Source organism: Mustela nivalis (assembly GCF_964662115.1).
Source record: "Mustela nivalis genome assembly, chromosome: 2".
In the NCBI taxonomy this organism is placed as follows: Eukaryota; Metazoa; Chordata; class Mammalia; order Carnivora; family Mustelidae; genus Mustela; species Mustela nivalis.
This window is the reverse complement of record NC_139021.1, coordinates 47,932,183-47,953,668: the sequence shown is the minus strand read 5'-3', so window position 1 is coordinate 47,953,668 and position 21,486 is coordinate 47,932,183. Positions and strand designations below refer to the sequence as shown.

At 39.9% G+C, this 21,486-nt stretch overlaps 1 protein-coding gene across 1 annotated transcript; it reads right to left on the bottom strand.

Annotated features, from left to right (window-relative positions):
- Positions 1–246: 246 nt before the first annotated feature.
- PSKH2 (protein serine kinase H2) lies at positions 247–20,502 on the bottom strand (the record flags this gene model as incomplete). The annotated part of the gene is made up of 3 exons (XM_082719965.1): positions 247–588; positions 15,005–15,671; positions 20,318–20,502. The coding sequence occupies 3 exons, from the start codon at positions 20,500–20,502 to the stop codon at positions 247–249; spliced, it is 1,194 nt and encodes a 397-aa protein (XP_082576091.1).
- Positions 20,503–21,486: the final 984 nt, after the last annotated feature.

Here is a 21,486-nt window from a genome sequence, read left to right as displayed (position 1 = left end):
AAGATATTTTCTTCATTTATTTCTAATTATATAAACATATTTAGTATTTACTATTTATCTTTCACAGAAGTATATTTTGGGGAATAAATACAGACATAGGAAACATTACAGACAAAAGGTGTTTAAAATGAAGGTCTACCTTTTCCAACAATAACCACATGTTCCCAGGTCCACGGAGCTCTCTTAGGTGCTTTAATCCTGATCGAATGGTCCCTACTGACCTAATGCTATCCGTGTTGATCTGCCTTAAAATTGGTTAAAGTGGTTTTGAAGGTTATCTGTTCCCAAAAGTGCAGACAGTGATGATTCCTCTACCCTTACGTTTCTCATGTTCCGTATGTGCTTCGATTTGTGATAAGAACGCGACCTAGAAGACTGCGCAGACTCAGGACTCTGGGAGAGGAGAGACGCCCTCCGCATGAGGTTCCTGGATATGACCCTCTGAAGATTCTTCATGGAAGACCCGGCAGCCCTGGTGATCACCCAGGGATGATCCAGGGCCTGCCCCGCTGACATGCGATGACCAGCCTCGAACATCAGCAATTTGTCTATGAAGTCCTTCGCCAAGTGGGAAATATTCGGCCAAGGCTAGGAAGAAAAAATAGATAAAATAGAACAACATTAATAAAATAAAAATACACAAACACACATAGAGCATCATCTTCTGAGTTACATGATTAACACATATCAAACCTGGAAGACTTTTTCAAATAAGCAAGTTAAATGCTATATCATTATATATATTATTGGGAACCTGAAAATCTACTTTTGAGAAAGCCAAAAAAAAAAAATCTATTTGCTAAAAGGAAGAGCCAAACACAAATTGTCTTCCAAATTCTCTGTTCAGTGAAGGAAACTTCCTTTCCAGAAATCTGTCCAGTGTGCTTCAATTAGCAATGTGAGTCCCACATCACATTTATGTGGGCTGGACAAGGCAAAGCAGCTGTCGTCTATGAAGTACACCAGCCTTGGGTTAGTATTTACCACACTCTGGTCATCTCCTAGAGTTTCCAAAACTCCAAGAATCAGCTAGAGCAGAAAGTGGAATGGATTGAGAAATCATCAAATTTTCTTTCCCTTTGAAAGCTTACTCCATACTTAGGATGCTTCCATCTCCCAGCCTCCAGAAAGAAAAGGCAGAACAAAATGGCCCTTCAGGGAAGACTCCTCCTGCTGTGCAGATCCTCAATACACTCCCCATCAGGTAGCTCCAAGTGGGATTCAGCATGGAACAGAGATACTGCAGGGTGCAATGTGTATACCAGCTACTTGATGTTTCAGGGATTTGTTCTGGTGACATTTACAGCTTTTGCACATATTTTAAGTACAATAAGAGCAATTCATAGTGACTTTTGTGAGGATGGAGACAAGAGAGCTGTTGCTTTACACTTGTTTTCTGCATTATCTATCAACACATACCATAGACCAAACAAAACAAAACTGTAGTTCTGTATCCTTTGTCATCTACAAAGCAGAAACATTGACAAAATTACCAGTACATTTGTTGTATCTCAAACATTTTCTGGTTGACATGTGTTTTTAAAAAGTTGCCTTTCCCAAGAAAGATAAGGAAATCCTTACAACCTATTGTCTTTGTCCTTGTGTCAGGAAAAATCAGACTCAATTCAGATGTCACATTCTCCGATCTCTTAACAGTCTATTAACCTAGAATTTGAATCAAAAGAAACCAGTAAAAGAATTGCTCTTTTTTGTTCCTTCAGCCTATTTAGGCAAATGAGAGCTGAGAAATACTTTTCCCCAAAATAAAATGCATGAAATAAATGAGCACATTTGCCAAATACTCAAAACACAGGGAAAATAAAATGTAAACACCACATGTCTAGACAAAGTACGTCAGTGGCTGACACTCACAATGGCATATCCTTTGCTTTGGCTAGACATCTATTTGGCTCTGGATCTAGACACATTTATCTAGGCTCAAGGTTAAGCTAGATGTCTCTAATGGAGCATTATAAGACAAGCAAGTGAATCTTTCTGGAAAACATAAAATATGTGTAATGAGATTTATGAAGAGCTCATTAAGAAGACCCCCAAATGAATTTATATTTAAAATGCGGTTGCAGAAAAAAAAGGTAACATAGAAAAAAAGTTCTTCAGCCAAAGTGCATTATTTCAACATGGGTTAGAAATTACAGGATTCCTGAGCCATAAAGAACAACTGGAGAGTACCTAGAAGTCAATTATATATTACACAGTAGAAAATGACAGGTTTAGGAAAAAATGTCAGAACTATTTATTTTTACCTTCTTAATCTAAAATTTATTTTTGTCTATGTTGTATCAAGTATAAAATAAATTAATATACTATATGTATGTATTCTATAAAGGAATACGAATTGAGTGTGCATGCTCATAATTTTTTGACTAATAGAGGTATATGATCAGGGTGCCTGGGTGGCTCAGTGGGTTAAGCTGCTGCCTTCGGCTCAGGTCATGATCTCAGGGTCCTGGGATCGAGTCCTGCATCGGGCTCTCTGCTCAGCAGGGAGCCTGCTTCCTCCTCTCTCTCTCTGCCTGCCTCTCTGCCTACTTGTAATCTCTCTCTGTCAAATAAATAAATAAATCTTAAAAAAAAAAAGAGGTATATGATCAAAAAAAAAAAAAAAAACGATTTAAAAGGGCATCTGGCTGACTCAGTCAGTAGAGTATCCGATTCTTGATCACGGAGTTGTGAGTTCGAGTCCCACACTGAGCATAGAGATTACTTAAAAAAAATTTAAAAATGATTTGGAGGTTACACATTCAATCAAGTTCATATCATGAATCAAATCTCACTTGATGATATTATTCAGTCCCTTCACCAGTTTGGGCATCCACGTTGCCATTCCCACTCTTTACCTTGAAAATTCCTCTGTTCAGCTTTTCTCAGCAGTCTCAAAGAGACACTGCCATCAGTAAGCTGGTTACCCCATCTTAATGTGAAGAAAGACTGGGAGTGATGTGAGTGGATCTGGATTACAAGGCTGCCCAGTCCTATACAGCTCTAAATATTCTCAGTTTCTTCATCAAAAAAAAAAAAAAAAAAAGGGGCATCATACCTCTTTCAGAAGATCGCTATTGGAACCAAATTAGATCAAGTATGTGAAAAATGGTTTTCAAAATATAAAATATAGGGTAAGCTTTAATTGCTCTTGTTCTTTTACTATTAAACCACAATGAAACTCCTTCAGTTCTTTTGTGGACATATCCACCTACTATATTCAGAGGACTGGAAGATGAAAATTACCTAAAACTTCTCATATTGAGTCCACTTACTATTGTCATGATAAATGTGTGTCCTCAAAACAATGTTCTGAGTTCAGAGGTAATGAACCAAATAAGAAGAAAGGTAGCCAGAAATACAAATGGCTAACGAACACATGAAAAGATGCTCAACATCACTGATCATCAGGAGAATACAAATGAAAACTACAATAAGACATCACCTCACACCTGTCAGAATGGCTAAAATTAACAACCCAAGAAACAACAGATGCTAGCAAGAATGTGGAGAAAGGGGAACCCCTTACACTGTTCTTGAGAATGCAAGCTGGTGCAACCACTTTGGGAAACACTATGGAGCTTCCTCAAAAAGTTAAAAATAGAACTACTCTCCAATCCAGCAATTGCACTACTAAGTATTTACCCAAAGGTTACAAAAAAGCTGATTTGAAAGGATACATGCACCCAACGTTTATAATAGCATTATCAACAAGAGCCAAATTTTGGAAAGAGCCCAAGGGTCCACTGACCAATGAAGAGGTAGTATATGTATACAATGAAATAATACTCAGAAATCAAAAAGAATGAACTCTTGCCATTTGCAATGGTGTTGATGGAGCTAGAGTGTATTATGTTAAGCAAAATAAGTTAGCCAGACAAAGACAAATACCACGTAATTTTTCATTCATATGTAGAATTTAAGAAACAAGACAGATGAACATTGGGGAAGAGAAAAGAAGAGGCAAATCATGAAACAGACTCTTAACTGTAGGGAACAAACGGAGGGTTGATGGAGGGAGGATGGGGGATGGGCGAAGTGGGTGATGGGCATTAAGGTGGACACTGGTGATGAACAGTGGGTGCTATATGTAAATGATGTATCACTAAATTCTAGCACTGAAACTAATGTTACACTGTATTTTTTAAAAAAATTTTATTTATTTATTTGACAGAGATCACAAGTAGGCAGAGAGACAGGCAGAGAGAGAGGAGGAAGCCGGCTCCCCGCGGAGCAGAGAGCCCACCCGGTGCGGGGCTGGATTCCAGGACCCCGGGATCATGACCTGAGCTGAAGGCAGAGGCTTTAACCCACTGAGCCACCAGGCGCCCCTGTTACACTATATTTTAACTAACTGGAATTTAAATAAAAACTTCAAACTTCCAAAAAAAAAAAAAAAAAAAAAAGGTAGCACTAGGGGAGCCTGTATGGCTCAGTGGATTAAAGCCTCTGCCTTAGGCTCAGGTCATGATCCCAGGGTACTGGCATCAAACCCTCTTTGGGCTCTCTGCTCAGCAGGGAGCCTGCTTCCCCCATCCCCCGCCTGCCTCTCTGCCTGCTTGTGATCTCTGTACATCAAATAAATAAATAGGGGCGCCTGGGTGGCTCAGTGGGTTAAAGCCTCTGCCTTCGGCTCGGGTCGTGATCCCAGGGTCCTGAGATCAAGCCCCACATCGGGTTCTCTGTTCAGCAGGGAGCCTGCTTACCTTCCTCTCTCTCTGCCTGCCTCTCTGCCTACTTGTGATCTCTATCAAATAAATAAATAAATATCTTTTAAATAAATAAATAAATAAATAAATAAAATCCTAAAAAAAAAAAAAAAAGGAAGCTAGATACTACAAACACACACAAAAGCACACACAGAATATACATAGTTCCTAAAATTCTAGATGCAGCATCTCAAATTTTAAGGATCATAATTAATGTTAAAATTTGCTAAATATAGAGCTTACTGAAATACAGGGTAATAATTATTGATGGATTTAATTATAGAGTTTTCAGAAAACTACAAATATCTATTTTTAAGTTAATGGATAAGCTATCATTCAAATTCTTGGGCTAAGAGCACTCTAAGTAGCATTTATCTCCTTAAAAATAGTAGCTTTTAGGAGCACCAGCTGGCTTTGTCAGAAGAGTATGTGACACTTGCTCTCGAGATGGTGAGTTCAAGCCCCCCACTGGGTGTAGAGTTTATTTAAAAAATTAAATAAATAAAAATTTTTCTTAAATTTTCAAATAGTAGCATTTATCATAAAACTTCTACTAGGGGCACCTGGGTGGCTCATTTGGTTAAGCATCCAATTCTTGGTTTCAGCTCTGGTCATGATCTCAGGGTCCTGGTATCAAGCCCCGTGTAGGGCTCTGCAATCAGCCCAGTGTCTGCGAGAGATTATCTCCCTCCCCCTCCTCTGCTCCTTCCCCTGCTCACCCTCTCTCTCTTTAAAATAAATGAATTGAATCTTAAAACAACAACAACAACAGAAAACAAAAACAAACAACAAAACTTCTACTGATGACAGTTCTCTGACTAGCATTTCTCTTCCCTTGAACTTTAGTGTAGGGCCTTGGTAGGACTTCACTTAAGCTCTGCAATGAAATTTTATGTAAATGTGCCCCCAAAGTACCAATGAACTCTCTATAACTTTATTACTTGAGACCGGGATAATCACTCTTCCTTCTATCAGAAAGCAGGAGATTCTGTACATCATTATGTTATAAATATTTAAAATTTAAAATGTTTTCTTCCCAATCTAAGAGCAGACTTTAAGTTGTTTTATCTTTGCCAAAGCTGAAATTGTTCAAAGACAAAGCTAATTATGTCCGAATGCAATATCCATTGGGGCATTTGTAAAACCTGGGAAAAGTCAGGAGATACATACAAGTTTATTACAGGTAACATCAAATTAAAAAATGGTAAAAGAACCAATTAATCACATACCAGGCTCATAAAGAGAATATTTTTGTGAGCTAAGGAGTTCTTGACATGAGAGAAATGATGCTTCCAGTTTTTCTTATAAGGAAAACACTGAAATTTAAAGAGGATGGGACAAAACCTAATTTTTTTGTGTACCTATCATATTTCAAAGCACTCAAGGTTAAAAAGAGATGTGTTCGATATTCTTCAAAAAAATTAACAAATGGGGTGCCTGGGTGGTTCAGTGGGTTAAAGCCTCTGCCTTTGGCTCAGGTCATGATCCCAGGGTCCTGGGATTGAGCCTCACATCAGGCTCACTGCTCAGCAGGGAGCCTGCTTCCCTTTCTCTGCCTGCCTATCTGCCTACTTGTGATCTTTCTGTTTGTCAAATAAATAAATAAAGTAATTTTTTAAAAATTAACAAATAAAAAGTAGTAGAAGAAGAAGAACATAAGAGCAACAAAAAATTCAATTGGCCTTTGAAACCCACCATATATAATATATATTAGAACTAGTTCCTATTATAAACCCTATAAGCCAGAACATAAACAATGTAAGCATAACATTAAAATTAGATATTTCTCCATTAGCAAGAGCTTTACACAAATAGTTCTTTTCTCTTCAACTCCATGAATTCTACTGATGATATCAAGGTCCAAAAGTGCAACATAATCAAGAAAATAGATAACTACTTTCCACCCTAATCACTATTCCTTACACCAAAGGTAACATCAACGTAGCCAAAGTGAAATGCATGTGGTCTCAATTCCAAGAAGCACTCAGTGTGCTTGAGTTAAAGGTAAGTAAGACAGTATATACTTACACAATTTAAGTCAGAGAAGAGATGAAGAAAGTGATAAGCAGAAAATGAAATACATTATGAGAGATTTTATAGCCATTAAAATTATTTTCTGTAAAACTTTTAAAGTAAAAATATCACTGAAAAAGTTGAGCACCACATTTTTGTGAGCATAAGTGTTTTAAGAACTAAATCACAGGAATGGGAACCAAGTTAAGAGAAATATGACCTAACTAAAATGTGGTTCATTTCATTACTGAAATTCTAGTCATGATGGAAAGAGAATAAAAGGGAATTAGGGAACCAGATCTTCTGCTCTCTTTTCCCTTTTTCCTACTTAATAACCTGAATGAAAAAGAAATAGAGCAAAGAAAAAATAAGAGAAATTAATGGAGATAAGGATACAGAAAGAAAATTGGGGTCATAGCTGGTGAATAAAATTAATTAGATCTATTCCTTCTCAGGGAGTGCATCAGTAAATTTTTCCTACCAGTACGGCAATCACAGGTGAATCTAAGAACATGGGGACCATTTTCTATCAATATCTATATGGAATTTTTTTTCATTTTTTTTCCATGTGGGATTTTTTAAAAATATGTTTTTTTTTAAGATTTTATTTATTTATATGGCAGACAAAAATCACAAGCAGGCAGAGAGGCAGGCAGAGAGAGAGGAGGAAGCAGACTCCCCACTGAGCAGAGAGCCTGATGCGGGGCTCAATCCCAGGACCCTGGGATTGTGACCTGGGCTGAAGGCAGAGGCTTTAACCCACTGAGCCACCCAGTTGCCCAAAAGAATATTTTTTAATACCAGTGTTTATCTTTGCTGGCTGGCTAATATGGCTATAAGACTCACTTTATTATCAACTTTTTTCACATCAAAAAAAGATTACTGTGATAGAGTGCAATATAATTGGACAGTAATACATGATTTCCAACTCATGGGCAAGAATGTGTAATTTTTACTAGCATTAAAATGTTAATACCTCACTTATCTCACCATCCCATTTAAAGGATGAAAAAAGGTATACTTGGCATTGTAATAATATATTTATATACTTTTATCTATAATAGTTATTTAAACAAAAGTCAAACTTGTATTCCCACTGTTTCCCAACAGAAAGAGCTAACACATACATAGCCCTATGTATTAATATGTGAACTATTCTAAGCACGTGACATCTTTTAGCTCATTTGATCTTCACAACAACCTGTTAAGTAAACACTATCATTATTACTGTTTCACAGATGAAGGAACTTAGATACAGAGAAATTAAGAAACATGCCCAAAGTTACACAGTTAGTAAGTGGCAGAGCCACGAAAGGATCCAGCCAGCATTGCTCCAGATCGTGCCCTTTAACCAGGACACAGCACTCCTTTACAAAATATCTACATAACTATACACTCACCTACACATAATGCTCCAAAATTCTTGTTTTTTACTACTATGCAACATATCCCTTTTATGTGTTTTTGCATATGTTGTTCTACTGGGAATGTGCCCATCTCCCTTTTGGAAACTCTTTTTTTTTCCTTAGTATTTTTTTAAAGATTTTTTACTTATTTATTTGACAGGCAGAGATCACAAGTAGGCAGAGAGGCAGTCAGAGAGAGAGGGAGGAGAAAGCAGGGCTGGATCCCAGGACCGGGAGATCATGACCTGAGCCTAAGGCAGAGGCTCTAACCCACGGAGCCACCCACACGCCCCCCCCTTTCAGAAACTCTTACCCCTCCTCCAAGACACAGCACAAATGTCCTCTTCTTCATGAAAGCTGACCCAAATTTCCTAACCAGTAAGAGGCTATCTTCCCTTGTTCCATAGACTTTCCACCTTTGTTCCTACATGTATCAAAGCACTTACGTTTGAAGAGATACATAAGAATGCTCAGGTACCTGGATGGCTCTTGATTTTGGCTCAGATCATGATCTCAGGGGTGTGAGATTGAGCCCCGCATCAGGCTCCATGCTCAGCAGGGAGTCTGTTTGAGACTCTTTTTTCCTTGTCCTCTCACCCCTGTTCGTTCTCTCTCTCTCTCTCTCTCTCTCTCATTCAAATAAATAAATAAATCTGAGAAGGAAGGAGGAGAAGGGAAGGGGAGGAAGAAGGAGACAATGACGACAACAACCTGGTCTCTCAGACAAGATTACTTGAGCCCACAGAGCAGGAACACTGAACATTCTCACGGGGGTGTTCCCAGAGCTAAGCATGATTCCTGGCTGTAGGAAGGCCAGATAAGAAGGAAAGTGGAGACCTCCTACGGATGCTTTCCAACAGTCTCTGGGAGAAACGATGGAGGAGTCTTACTCTCTCCAGCATGAACCCTGCCACCAAGCTGAAAACACATCATGATGGTATTAGTAATCAAAAAGATAAGTAAAGGCCTCCTTCATCCAGTAGACACAGGGTTTCTTTTTTCTTCACCATGTGCTGTGTCTTTCTAGCCTGGTTGCCTCTCAGGCATTGTAGGAAACAACCAGAAAGGGGAACTCCTACCCCTACTCTGCAAAGCCCAGTGAGTAGAGTAAATGTACCCTGCCAAACCACCCTAACATTCCAGAATGAATCTAATAAATTTAACAATGGAAGTTATTAGTTACCTAAAATCCACCTTACTCACCAAAGATAACAAATGTAGTAATCCAAAGGGGCATCTGAACCCCAGCATTTATAGCAACAATGTCCACAATAACCAAGTTATGGAAAGAGCCCAAATGTCCATCAACAGATGAATGGATAAAGAAGATGTGGTTTATGGGGCACCTGGGTGGCTCAGTGGGTCAAAGCCTCTGCCTTCAGCTCAGGTCATGATTTCAGGGTCCTGGGATTGAGTCCCGCATCGGGGTCTGCTCAGCAGGGAGCCTGCTTCCCCCTCTCTCTCTGCCTGCCTCTCTGCCTACTTGTGATCTGTCTGCCAAATAAATAATTAAAATCTTTAAAAAAAAAAAAAAAAGAAGAAGATGTGGTTTATTTATATAATGGAATACTACTCAGCCACCAAAAAAATGAAATCTTTCCATTTGCAACAACATGGATGGGACTAGAGGGTATCAGGCTAAGCAAAATAAGTCAATCAGAGAAAAACAATTGTCATATGATCTCACTGATATGTGGATTTAAGAAATAAAAAAGGATCATAGAAGAAGAGAGAAATAAATAAAAGAAGATAAAATCAGAGATAGACAAATGATAAGAGACTCAATCATAGGAAACAATCTAAGGGTTGCTGGAGGGGAGTTGGGTGGAGGGATGGGGTAACTCTGTGATGGACATTAAGAAGGGCACCTGATATAATTAAATAATGGGTATAATATAAGGCTTCTACCTCTGAAACTGATAATTCATTATATGTAATTAATTGAATTCAAATTTAAATTGTATCTAAATTAAAAACCAAAATAAAATAAAAATAAATAAATAAATAAAGTCTACCTTACTATAAATTAAAATTTGTATTCTATGCTCAGTGCAATTATAGTTGAGCTACATTTATTCATGCAGTTATAAACCAGAATCTCTTAATTTTTTAAAAGCAATTCTTTTTCTTAAATGCATTCTATATACTTAACTTTTCATGAAATCTTATTGGATATAAGGGGGAAAATATGATACAGTCCTAGCCTTCAAAGAGCCAACAATGTCTTAGAAAGTTGACATACAGATTGAATGTCAAAACAAAAGAAATTTATTATAATCCTAAATACTATTCAGAAAAAGGAAAGAATAACACAAGTGGAATGGTCATTAAAGCTCCGTGAAAAGTAATATATTTCACATCAAAATCAAGAAGAAGTAAACGTTAATATTATAGCTAATTTTTTTTGCTTATACATAGTTGAAGTCAGAGTATATACCTGCCAGGCGTCTACAAAATATTTTCTATAAATAATAAACATCATTCCTCTTCATCATAAGAGATCTTAAATCTTAAATCTTAAATCTCTGGAAGTTTTGTCCCATTTATTGCACTTCTTCACCTGACTTCTAGAGAAAAGAAGTGATTTACACTATGTGTCATACTTGGAATTTTAATTATAGACAAAAGAACTTTCATAAACAACCCACAGTGGGATCCCTGGGTGGATCAGTTGGTTAAATGCCTGCCTTCGGCTCAGGTCATAATCCTGGGATCCTGGGATCGAGCTCCTCATCGGGCTCCTGGCTCGGTCGGGAGCCTTCCTCTCCCTCTACCTGCCACGCCCCCTGCTTGTGCTCACTCTCTCTCTCTCTGACAAATACATAAATAAAGTCTTCAAGAAAAAACAAACAAAAAAGAACCCACATTTATCTGACAGTTCTGCAGGTCAAAATGGGTCTAACAAGCTAGAATCAGGTATCAGCGGCGCTGCCTCTTAACGGCTCCAGGGGAAGGTTCTTTCCTTGCCTTTTCCCATTTCTAGAGATTGCACATGTTCCATGGTGCATGGCCCCTTCCTCCATCTCCAAAGCAAATCATTCCAATCTACATTCCCTTCATCACATCTCCTCTACTTTTGAGTCTCCCGCCTACCTACTGTAAGGGCCCTAGTGATCACACTGGGTTCATCCAGATAATCCAGGATAATCTCTTCATCTCAAAATCCTTAGTTTAGTCACATCTGCAAATTCTTTTTTGCATGTAAGGTGGCCCATCTACAGATTCTGGGTATTAGGGTCGGGACATTTGGGGGGGGGGGGGGCGGCTGGTATTCTATCTACCACACCTATGCTTCCAGAATTGATGGTCACCCCAGTATTTAAATAAAATTGGTGCATTTACAAATTAGTATGCTTGTTAATAAATGTCAGGTATACAATAATATGACTGAGAGAACATGATGATAGGCTTTTCTAAGTCTATCAGTCTGTTACCCTGACATTATGGACTGAATGTTTGTGTCCCTCTGAAATTCATATGTTGAAGCCCTAATCCCTAGTATCATTATAGTTAGAGATGAGGCCTCCAAAGAAGTAATTAAGTTTTTAAATGAGTCATAAGGGAGGGGTCCTGATCTGATGGGATTAGTGAACTTTTAAGGAAGACACCAGAGTTCCCTCCCTTTCTCCCTCTCTGCCTCTTTCTACCCCATCTCTCCCCCCCCCACACACACACACACGAAAAGTAAGTCACAAGAGCACACCATGAGATGGCAACTGCCTACAAACCAAGACAAGAGGCCTCATAATGAAACCTACCTTGTTAGCATCTTGATTTTGGACTTCTCAGCCCTTAGAACTATGAGAAATAAATATCTATTAAGTCAGCCAGTCTGTGGTATTTTGCTATGGCAGCTTGAGATGGCTAAGACCTTTTGTAATATTATAAGAGAATATGAATATGATAGACATGGGTGCCTGACAAACACAGGAAAGAAAGCCAAGGGGTTATTAACCGAGTATTACAAGCAGCCGCAATCCTACTCTGTTGCATGTTGTCTGAAGTTACAAATAGTCACGTCCTCAAGAAGTAGAGATTGCCACCATGGAGACAATGCAAATGCTCCATCCAGACCCTAGCCCCTCTTTTCTGTATGTACACACACCCCCTTCCTTGGGAGTTGTTTTCCTTCTAAAAGCCTTGTTGTTGTTGTTGTTTTTCTCAGTGACCACCCTGGGGCTCCTGGAGCCACTTGCCTTTGATCCCTAGAGAATGTAAAAATTTACCACCAGCTCCCTGCCATCATCACCCATTGACTAACAAAGAGTGATAGGTGTGAAATCCCAGCTTGCCTGCCTCAGGTTGGAAGAATGCTGAAGAATCCTTCCCTGCAAGATGAGGCTTACCTTTAGGGCTCTGGCCTCCTCATCTTCCTGGCCCTCTTTGCCCACCTCCCTTACCTGTCTTCCTGGGAGTCTACCCTTACTAAGTCACTTGAACATGAATTGTCTTCTCATTTTGGGGGAATCCAATCCTAGAAACCCTCTGAATTAAACCTGATGGAAAGGACTTTTAAAACAGCATTCTGCTTATTATTTTTGCACATTGAAAAAGTAATCGTGATATCTAGTTCAAACTTGACCCAATAAACCACCCCCCCCCCGTAGTCAGACTGTGTATGATCTCTTTCCACCTTGAATCTGGGCTACCCTAAGACTCACAGAACTCATGACAGAATGAGGCAGAGGTAATGCTGTGCAATGTCCAACCCCAGCCTTGAAAAGCACTGGCAACTTCCACTGTTTCCCTCTTGGAATACTCCTTTTTGGAAGGCCTAAACTACCATGTAAAAAGTCTGACCACCCTGCTGGGAAGACGCCATGGAGAAACCCTCGTGAAGAGAAGGCCCTGTGAAGCATAGAGAGAAGAGGGTGAATAAAGGTTTCAGTGACCTAATTGACTCCAGGTTTCCAGCCATCCCCACCAAGATGTCAGCTATTTGAGGGATCATTATGGACATTCTATCCCAGTCAAACCCCAATGACCGCAGCTCCTCCCAACATCATGTAGAATAGAAGAGTCACCAAGCTATAACCAAAACTGAAATATGTATTCTTTGTAAACAAAAGAACAACAGAAACAGAAAGATACTCGAATTATAAAGAAAAAAAAAAAGAGCCATAATTCCCAAACCAGGAATAAGTTCTGTTAACATTTTAGTGTATTTCTTTTAAGCTTTTTTTTCCCCTGCATACATTTTTCCACATGATTGTGATCATGCTCTATACAACTTGTATTCTGCCTTTTTATTCTCACTTGGTAACATACTGTGAACATTTTCCAAAGTCCGTACAGTTTTTTAAGCATGCATAATTTAGGGACTATCACTCTATTATATGGATGTCCCATAATTTATTCAAACTTTCTTTTAGGGTTTTTTTTTTTTTTTCCAATTTTCCACTTGTATAACTATAGCTCAGATGAACATCTTTATACTGAAACCTTTGCTGGATCTGGTATTATCTCATTAGATTCTTAGAAGAGGAATTACCAGAACAAAATATATAAACTTTTAAAAGTTCTAGGTGCATATTTTCAAAATGCATTCCAAGAAATCTGTAAAATTTGCCCTCTACCAACAATGAATGAGATGGTTGATCGCTTAACAGCAATGAGTAGAGTTGAAATGGTTTTTTTTTTTATCTTGACTGAAGTTTGTTTTCATTTGTATTTTTTGGTTATTAGTGAGGCTAGACATCTTTTAAACTTCTACTAGTCAGTGGTACTACATTGTCTGTGAATCCTCCCCACCCTTTCCTACTTTCTCATGTAAGTCTTAGGTCTCAAATACCAGTTTAGATGAGTTTTTTTAAAAAATGTACATATATACGATAAGATATTAAAGCTCTGTCAAAGTATGGAAAATACAATATTTAAATTAGTTATCTAGCTTCTGATTTTGCTTAAGATACTTACATATAGATGTTATCCCTTAAGAAGCTATTTTCCTTCATGACAAAAAGAACCTTTCGTAGTTGAACATATATTTGATCACTTGCTGAACATGAAATGAATTTCCCCTTTTGTCAAGCTTCCTACACATAAGCATCAACAACTTTCCTTCTCTACCCAAAAACAACAGGAAGTGAACACGTTCATAAACATTGGGAGTTCCAAGTTTAAACAATGGATAAATATTTTGCACAAGCTATGAGGTTAAACATTTCACTAAGGAAACATTATATTATAGAAAGGGCTTGGATCATCTAGACTCAAGGAAGAAAATCTCTCACCAGACACCCAAGCGTCATGCTGAGCTTCTGAGTACACACCAGTCTACTCAACTGATGTAAGAAAAACTACAAACTCCCTGGTCTACTTATCAATGTCATGTGCTAACCACAGACAACTCAGTAACACAGGCTCTTGCTACCTTGAGACCAATGGCTCTCAGCCAGGGGTGATTATGCCCCGCAGGGGACATTTAACAATGTTTGGAGACAATTTTTGTTAGCACAACTTGAGGAAGGTGTTGAATCTAGTGTATTTACTAGATATCCAGCACCTACCAGTATCTACCAGTAGCATATGGAAGGTGGAGTAGAGGCCAGGGCTGCAGCAAAACACCCTGCAATGCACAGGACACCCCCACTCCCACACCCTTCCCCCCAACTCACCCCGGCTCTGTAAAGAATCACCCATCCTGTCTCTCCCGCCCCGCCCCTGCCCCACAACCTCACCAACCTCACTGTGTGGCTCTAGGCATAACATGTACCCTCCAGAACTTGTGAGTAATAAATTACTAAATCTTATTTTTGTTCAAAGTTTAAAAAAAAAAGAAGATTCATCCAGCCCTAAATGTCAACTAAATATCAATAGTGCTGAGGTTGAAAAACTATACTAGGCTAACTCAATAGGAGTGAAATTATTTCTTACCTCTCCTGTGTAATTATATTTGCCCTTCAGAATCTTCCTGTAAAGTCTTGTATGGCTTTCATCATCAAAAGGCAGGACTCCGCTAAGTAAAACATATGTGATTACGCCAAGAGCCCACATGTCCACTGCACTGGTATATGGTTTCCTTAGCAAAATCTCGGGGGCTATGTACTCTGGGGTCCCACAGAATGTCCTCATCGTCCAGTCTCCACTTTTGTTCCCAGAGTGTGCCAAACCAAAATCTGTAATTAAAATTTTCGACTCAGCACCTGGATGATAATATAAGAGATTTTCAGGTTTTAGGTCCCTGTGAGTTATTCTCAAGGCATGCAGATACCTGATGCCATCAGCAACCATCTGGAGAATTCTGACCGCATCCTGCTCTGTAAAGGAGCCCTGAGTCATGAGTCGGTCCAAGAGCTCTCCTCCTGTAGCCAACTCCATCACCATGTAAACTCGATCTTGGGCCTCAAAGATCTCCACGAGCTGAACAATGTAGCGGTGTCTAACCCGCCTCAGGATGGTGAGCTCGGATTCACATGCTTCCCGGCCTTCCCTCACTCTGGTTTCCACCACTTTTATTGCAAAAGGTTTCTTGGTGGTCTTCTGCTCCGCCCTGACGACTTTGCTGAAACTGCCTGTCCCAATTAGAGCCTTGATGTCGTATCTGTCGGGAAGAAAAGCCAAATCTGTTATCCTCTGAAGGGAAGATTCTTAAAATTACCGAAATTGGTACTTTCTATCATCTCTTTTTATCTTTACATCCCCCCATCTGACTCCCTTACTCATTGTTGCTTAATTGTATTTCTTATTTTTGAAAGCCTCCCCAGATTCTTCTTTGAAACGGAGGTAAGTGATATAAAAGTAACTAGTTGGTGGAAAGGTAACTATTAAGACAACAGACTTAATAACAGCAACTACCATTTATTATACATTTATTGTGTGCCAGAAAATTTATTTTTTGAAAAAAATTCTAATGACAATATCCCTATTGGCTAACATAATACTATCTCCCTTTTTCAGATAAAGAAATTAAGAACAACAAAAATTAAGTGATTTTCCAAGGTCACACAGATTATGGTTGAAATGGATAGGATTTAAATCCAACCCCTTCGAAGGTGTTTCACCGATTGAGTACCCATGCCCTATCTCGTCCACAGCAGCACCTTGATAGACAAGCACTGATAAAATAAACACATCAGGTGGGGACAGTGTTACAGCCACAGTTTTCTCCCGGCTATCCTCCTGCACTTGAAATTTCTACACAAGAAACAGACTTTTAACATGGGATATATGTCAATGCATAAAGTTATTTTCTCTCTCTCTCTGAGAAAGGCCAGGAGGTCAGCTGGGATTTCAAAGACTGGTGATCTTTTCAAAGACTGGTGATCTTAAACTTGAATTATCTGTGTAAACGCCTATGTCAGTTTGAGAATTCTATTAAGTTCAACCCTCTATTTTTAAGAAATGTTGAGAAAGGGGCCTGGGTGGCTCAGTAGGTTAAGCCTCTGCCTTTGGCTCAGGTCCTGATCGCAGGGTCCTGGAATTGAGCCCTGCATCGGGCTCTCTGCTCAGTGGGGAGCCTGCTTCCTCTTCTCTCTCTGCCTGCCTCTCTGCCTATTTGTGATCTCTCTCTCTGTGTTGAATCGATAAATAAAATCTTAAAGAAAAAAAAAAGAAGAAAAGAAAAGAAATGTTGAGAAAGTGCTCCACTTAGAATCATGATTTTACAGCTGGAAAGAATATTAGAAAATGACTTACTCCAACCCCTCATTTGACAAATGAAGAAATTTCAAGATCAGGTTAGTAGATTGGTTGTTTAAATTCTACGGTCAGGATGAGAACCCAGGTTGCCTTACTTTCATTGTAATTTGCTACTCTTCCGCTTTGTTAAAACTTCTCCCCAGAAAGGATGCCAGCAAGTGGAACAAGCTCTGGGAGTATGTAGGGAAAGGTAATGCTTTCAGTTACATACTCAGTAACAGAGATTCAAATGCAAACTTCAGTCTGTGCTGAAAATAGCCTTGCTTCTTTTGCAAGTTTATTCTTCCAGTAATTCTTCCCTCTACCTATCTATTCCTTATAGTCCTGTGCTTCCTGAATAAAAGTGTCATTTGGCTGTACCAGCTTACAGAAAACAGCTTTGTTCTATGCAGTGCATTTAATTTTCTGGCCAATTACTTTATCAAAACAGAGAGCAATTTACTCATCGTAAGTGGATTCTGTCGCCTTCGCTTTCCAACTTTGCTTTTTTATTCACATGCACTTTCAGGTTGATTTTGAAGATAATCACGGGCATTTCAAATTCTGTTACTTTGCAGACTAGCCAAAATTTACATTTACCTTTAATGGAGATGAAAGCACTTTGCAAATACTAATTTATCACTATGCCTTCAAAACTGCAGGCAAATTCATTTGCTCATGAAATTAATCATCAGCTATCAGATGAGTTACCATCTCTGAGGAACTACACTCTTTTGTTTAAAGAAAAGGAGCTTTATTCAGTACTGCTAAGGGACCTTCATACACCAAATACTTGAAAAAAAAAAAGGATAGTAATTTGGCACTGAAGGGAACAGTAGGCTTTAAGCCAAAATGTAGAGTAGTAGAAATAAATGGTTTCAGATTGAATAACCAATGTCTCATAACAAATTCCTATAACTGCAGCCTTGCTTGTGATCCCGTGATGGCCATGGACGGTGACTATTTTTATGATTTGAGTGGCTATATCTTCTGCAGCATCTGGCACAGAAGGTACAGCAATAAATGTTGAATGAAAGAATCACTCATTGAATACATATTATTTCCAAATGACCACATATATTTTGAAAACATTAAGGATCAAACCAAGCATTAGAGAAGGCATTTACAAGGCCCGGCCATTCCTTGCCCTTCCACTGCTCCACTCCTACCCACCGCCCAACAGGGCAGCCTCAACATTACTTTTGTAGGTGGTGCAACTTTACATCACCCTCAAAACTGAAATTATTACTTTAACTACAGCTGCTACAAACCGGGAATTTTTTTAACGTGTATAAAAAAATGAAAGCCAGAAACAATAGTAATATCACAACCTGTTTGATAGAAGCAATCGAGAAAGGGCATACAGTCAGATTTAAATTCTATTGTCTCTATTCTGCAAGAGTTCTAAGTGGATCACAAGGAAGAAGAAAGATAACTGTATTCTAGACTCAATTCTGTCACTAACTTGGGCAAGTCAGTTAATCTTTTGGGACTTAACTCCTCATCAGGTAAGGAGCCTTGAGTTAGTCACTAGGGCCCTTACAATGTTGTGACCTTCCACCTCTCTGACCCCTTCACACTCTAAAGGTCTAGGACTACCCTGCAGATGGAGATTATGAGAGTAGATAAGACTGGACCACAGCAACCTCATTCTCTCTGGGTGTGGATAACCAGAGATGCCATCTAACCAATTCAGTCATGATAAGATCCCATGTCCATTCTGATTCATGTTCAATTGGATCAGCCAACTTTGTCTCTAAGCTTAGCAGCTACTGGACTAATCCAAAACGTTTCCTTGTATTAGAAGTTCCCAAGTAGGCTGGGAAGTGGCAGTGTTCACAGCACTGCAGTAAAATAAGCATATCATTTGAGGGCTAGAAATGTCCCTAGGGGGCGCCTGGGTGGTTCAGTGGGTTAAGCCTCTGCCTTTGGCTCAAGTCATGATTTCAAGGTCCTGGGATTGAGCCCTGCATAGGGGCTCAGCAGGGAGCCTGCTTCCCCTCTCTCTCTCTGCCTGCTGCTCTGTCTACTTGTCATCTCTCTCTCTCTATCAAATAAGTAAATAAATAAAATCTTAAAAAAAAAAAAAAAAAAAAAAAGAATGTCCCTGAGAAGCCAAATGAGCCACCCACCACTGTGTCCCACCAAGCCCTGCAGAGTGGAAGAGGACTTCATGATTTCCTTCCTCTTTATGGCCAATATGGTATGTTCTGAGGAAAGTAGTTTTCAGGTCCAACCAACCTGTCATCCTCGCTCATTTCTTACAGGGATCAGCTAGGTCTTTTTTTTTTTTTTTTTTTTTTTTTCAAAAAAATATTTTTTTATTTATTTGACAGAGATCACAAGTAGGCAGAGAGGCAGGCAGAGAGAGAGGAGGAAGCAGGCTCCCCACTGAGTAGAGAGCCCAACAATACCAATGCCACGTTTGATCCCAGGACACTGGTATCATGACCTGAGCCAAAGGCAGAGGCTTAACCCACTGAGCCACCGAGGCACCCCAAGTCAGCTAGGTCTTACGTGTGCCCTAAGAAGACAATAAAAAATACTGTACTAATACCTCAATACAGACTTGTGCCATGCACTGTTCACCACAATTTGCATGTATTACATCAATTATCCTCACAACATTTGTATGGGGTAGATATTATTATTATTCCCACTTTACTGAGGCAAAAACTGAAGAAGGAGAAAGGCTAAGGAACACTCTCAACCACACATGATAAAAGATACAAGAGTGGATCACAGGTCTGGCCGATTCAAAGACTTGTTTCTATTCCATGATTTATGGTCTCCTTTTCAAGAATATGGTAAAGATCCTTCACAAACATGCCTGTTTGGCCCCAGCTCCAGCATATCTGTGGCAAGGCTCCATCAACCCTGGAGGGGTTGGGAGGCCTTCCTCCTTCCCTAGCTCTGAGCTCAGGATTCCCTCCCCTTCCTTGCTCCTGTTCCTCCTCTACTTTCAGTCTGGAATTTTCCTAATCCTCTGCCCTCCCTGCTCAGAGGTGTCAAAGAGAATTTGTCCCAACACTTGCTAAAAACAGTGGAAAAGACTTTATTCCAGACTGTTACAACTGGAGTCAAAACTATTGCAGTAGGGGAGAGAGACTGACTTCAACTCTGTTGAAACAAAAGGCAAGAAAGTACTCAGCACTGGGCAAGCTAGTATAAAAGTCCTAGAGGAACTCCGTGGGGGGGGGGGGGGGGGCGGGGCAGGGAGGGGAGATTGGTAGAGTGAGGAAGCCACCTGTGTTTGCTAATTAGTGCTTGAGGAAGTTGGGCTCCTGCCTTCCCACAGAGACTGGGAGAAAGTGGCCTCCTGATTACATTTCAGAAGGATGGCCCCCTAGTCCTTGGGGAAAGACATTCCTAGCTTGTAGAAGACTTACATCTCAAAGAGACGGAGGAAGTAGGGACATCAGGGACCTGTCATCTGAAAGAAGGCTGTCTAAGGTTTAATCAAGCTGGGGCCATTAATCAAGCTAAGGCCATCTTGATGGGTGCTTGGTTTATCTTCCTCAACCCAGTCCCAGGCCATTCCCTCTGCTACTGCTTCACCTGGCGCTTTACCTGGCAAGGACACGGGGGTCGAACCTGGCACGGAAGCGGGCCACCTGCATCCTCCAAGCCGCCTCAGACACCGCCTCAGGCCCAGGTCCTACGTCTCTGGAGTTGCCCTGGCCTTGACCCTCCTGCTTGACCGGGGCCAGCACAGGCGACCCTGGGACCACCTTGGTGCTCACACCACAGCCCATGCCTTCTCTGCTCTGGAGAGGGGCCAATAGGCCAGGAACTGTAGGTAGGGCTGAGCGGTTTTTTCCCCCTGGAGCTTGGGGGTGGTGGGCGGAGAGGGACCCAGGACAGATCAGGTCCACCCCCAGGGCCGGCCTAGAAAGAAACCCCACTGTGGATCTTTGTTAGGAAAATAACTTTCAAAGGGTCCTGCTGCCATGAGGCCACCTTGATTGTCACTAACGATTTATCTTTCGTAAAGTTTGACCTGGTAAAAGCAAAGCATACAGAGAAAAGGCAGGAGCCTCTCGTGCCTCGGCTTAATTCTCTGGGCCTTAGTTTTCTCATCTGAAGATGTGAACATACCGGTGGAATTTTGATCGGAATGGCATTAAAAGTATAGATGGCTCTAAGCAGTATAGACATCTTAACAATGTTTGTTCATCTGATCCAAGAGCATGGAATGGTCTTCCATCTTTGTCTGTCTTCTTCCATTTCATGAGTGTTCTGTAGTTCCTCGAGTACAGATCCTTTACCTCTTTGGTTAGGTTTATTCCCAGGTATCTTAAGGTTCTTGGTGCAATAGTAAATGGAATCGTTTCTCTAATTTCCCTTTCTGTATTTTCATTGTTAGTGTATAAGAAAGCAACTGATTTCTGTACATTGGTTTTGTATCCTGCCATATTACTGAATTGCTGTATGAGTTCTAGTAGTTTGGGGGTGGAGTCTTTGGGTTTTCCATATAAAGTATCATGTCATCTGTGAAGAGAGAGAGTTTGACTTCTTCATTGCCAATTTGGATACCTTTTATTTCTCTTTGTTGTCTGATTGCTGTTGCTAGGACTTCTAATACTATGTTGAACAAGAGTGGTGAAGATGTGAACATAAAAAATTATATGAGCCAACGAAGGATATCATCTCCTTCATATCATATCATCTCCTTCATCATCCTATCCTAAAGAATCTTTATGTTTCCAAGGCTGAGCTGTATCTAGATGACAAGAACA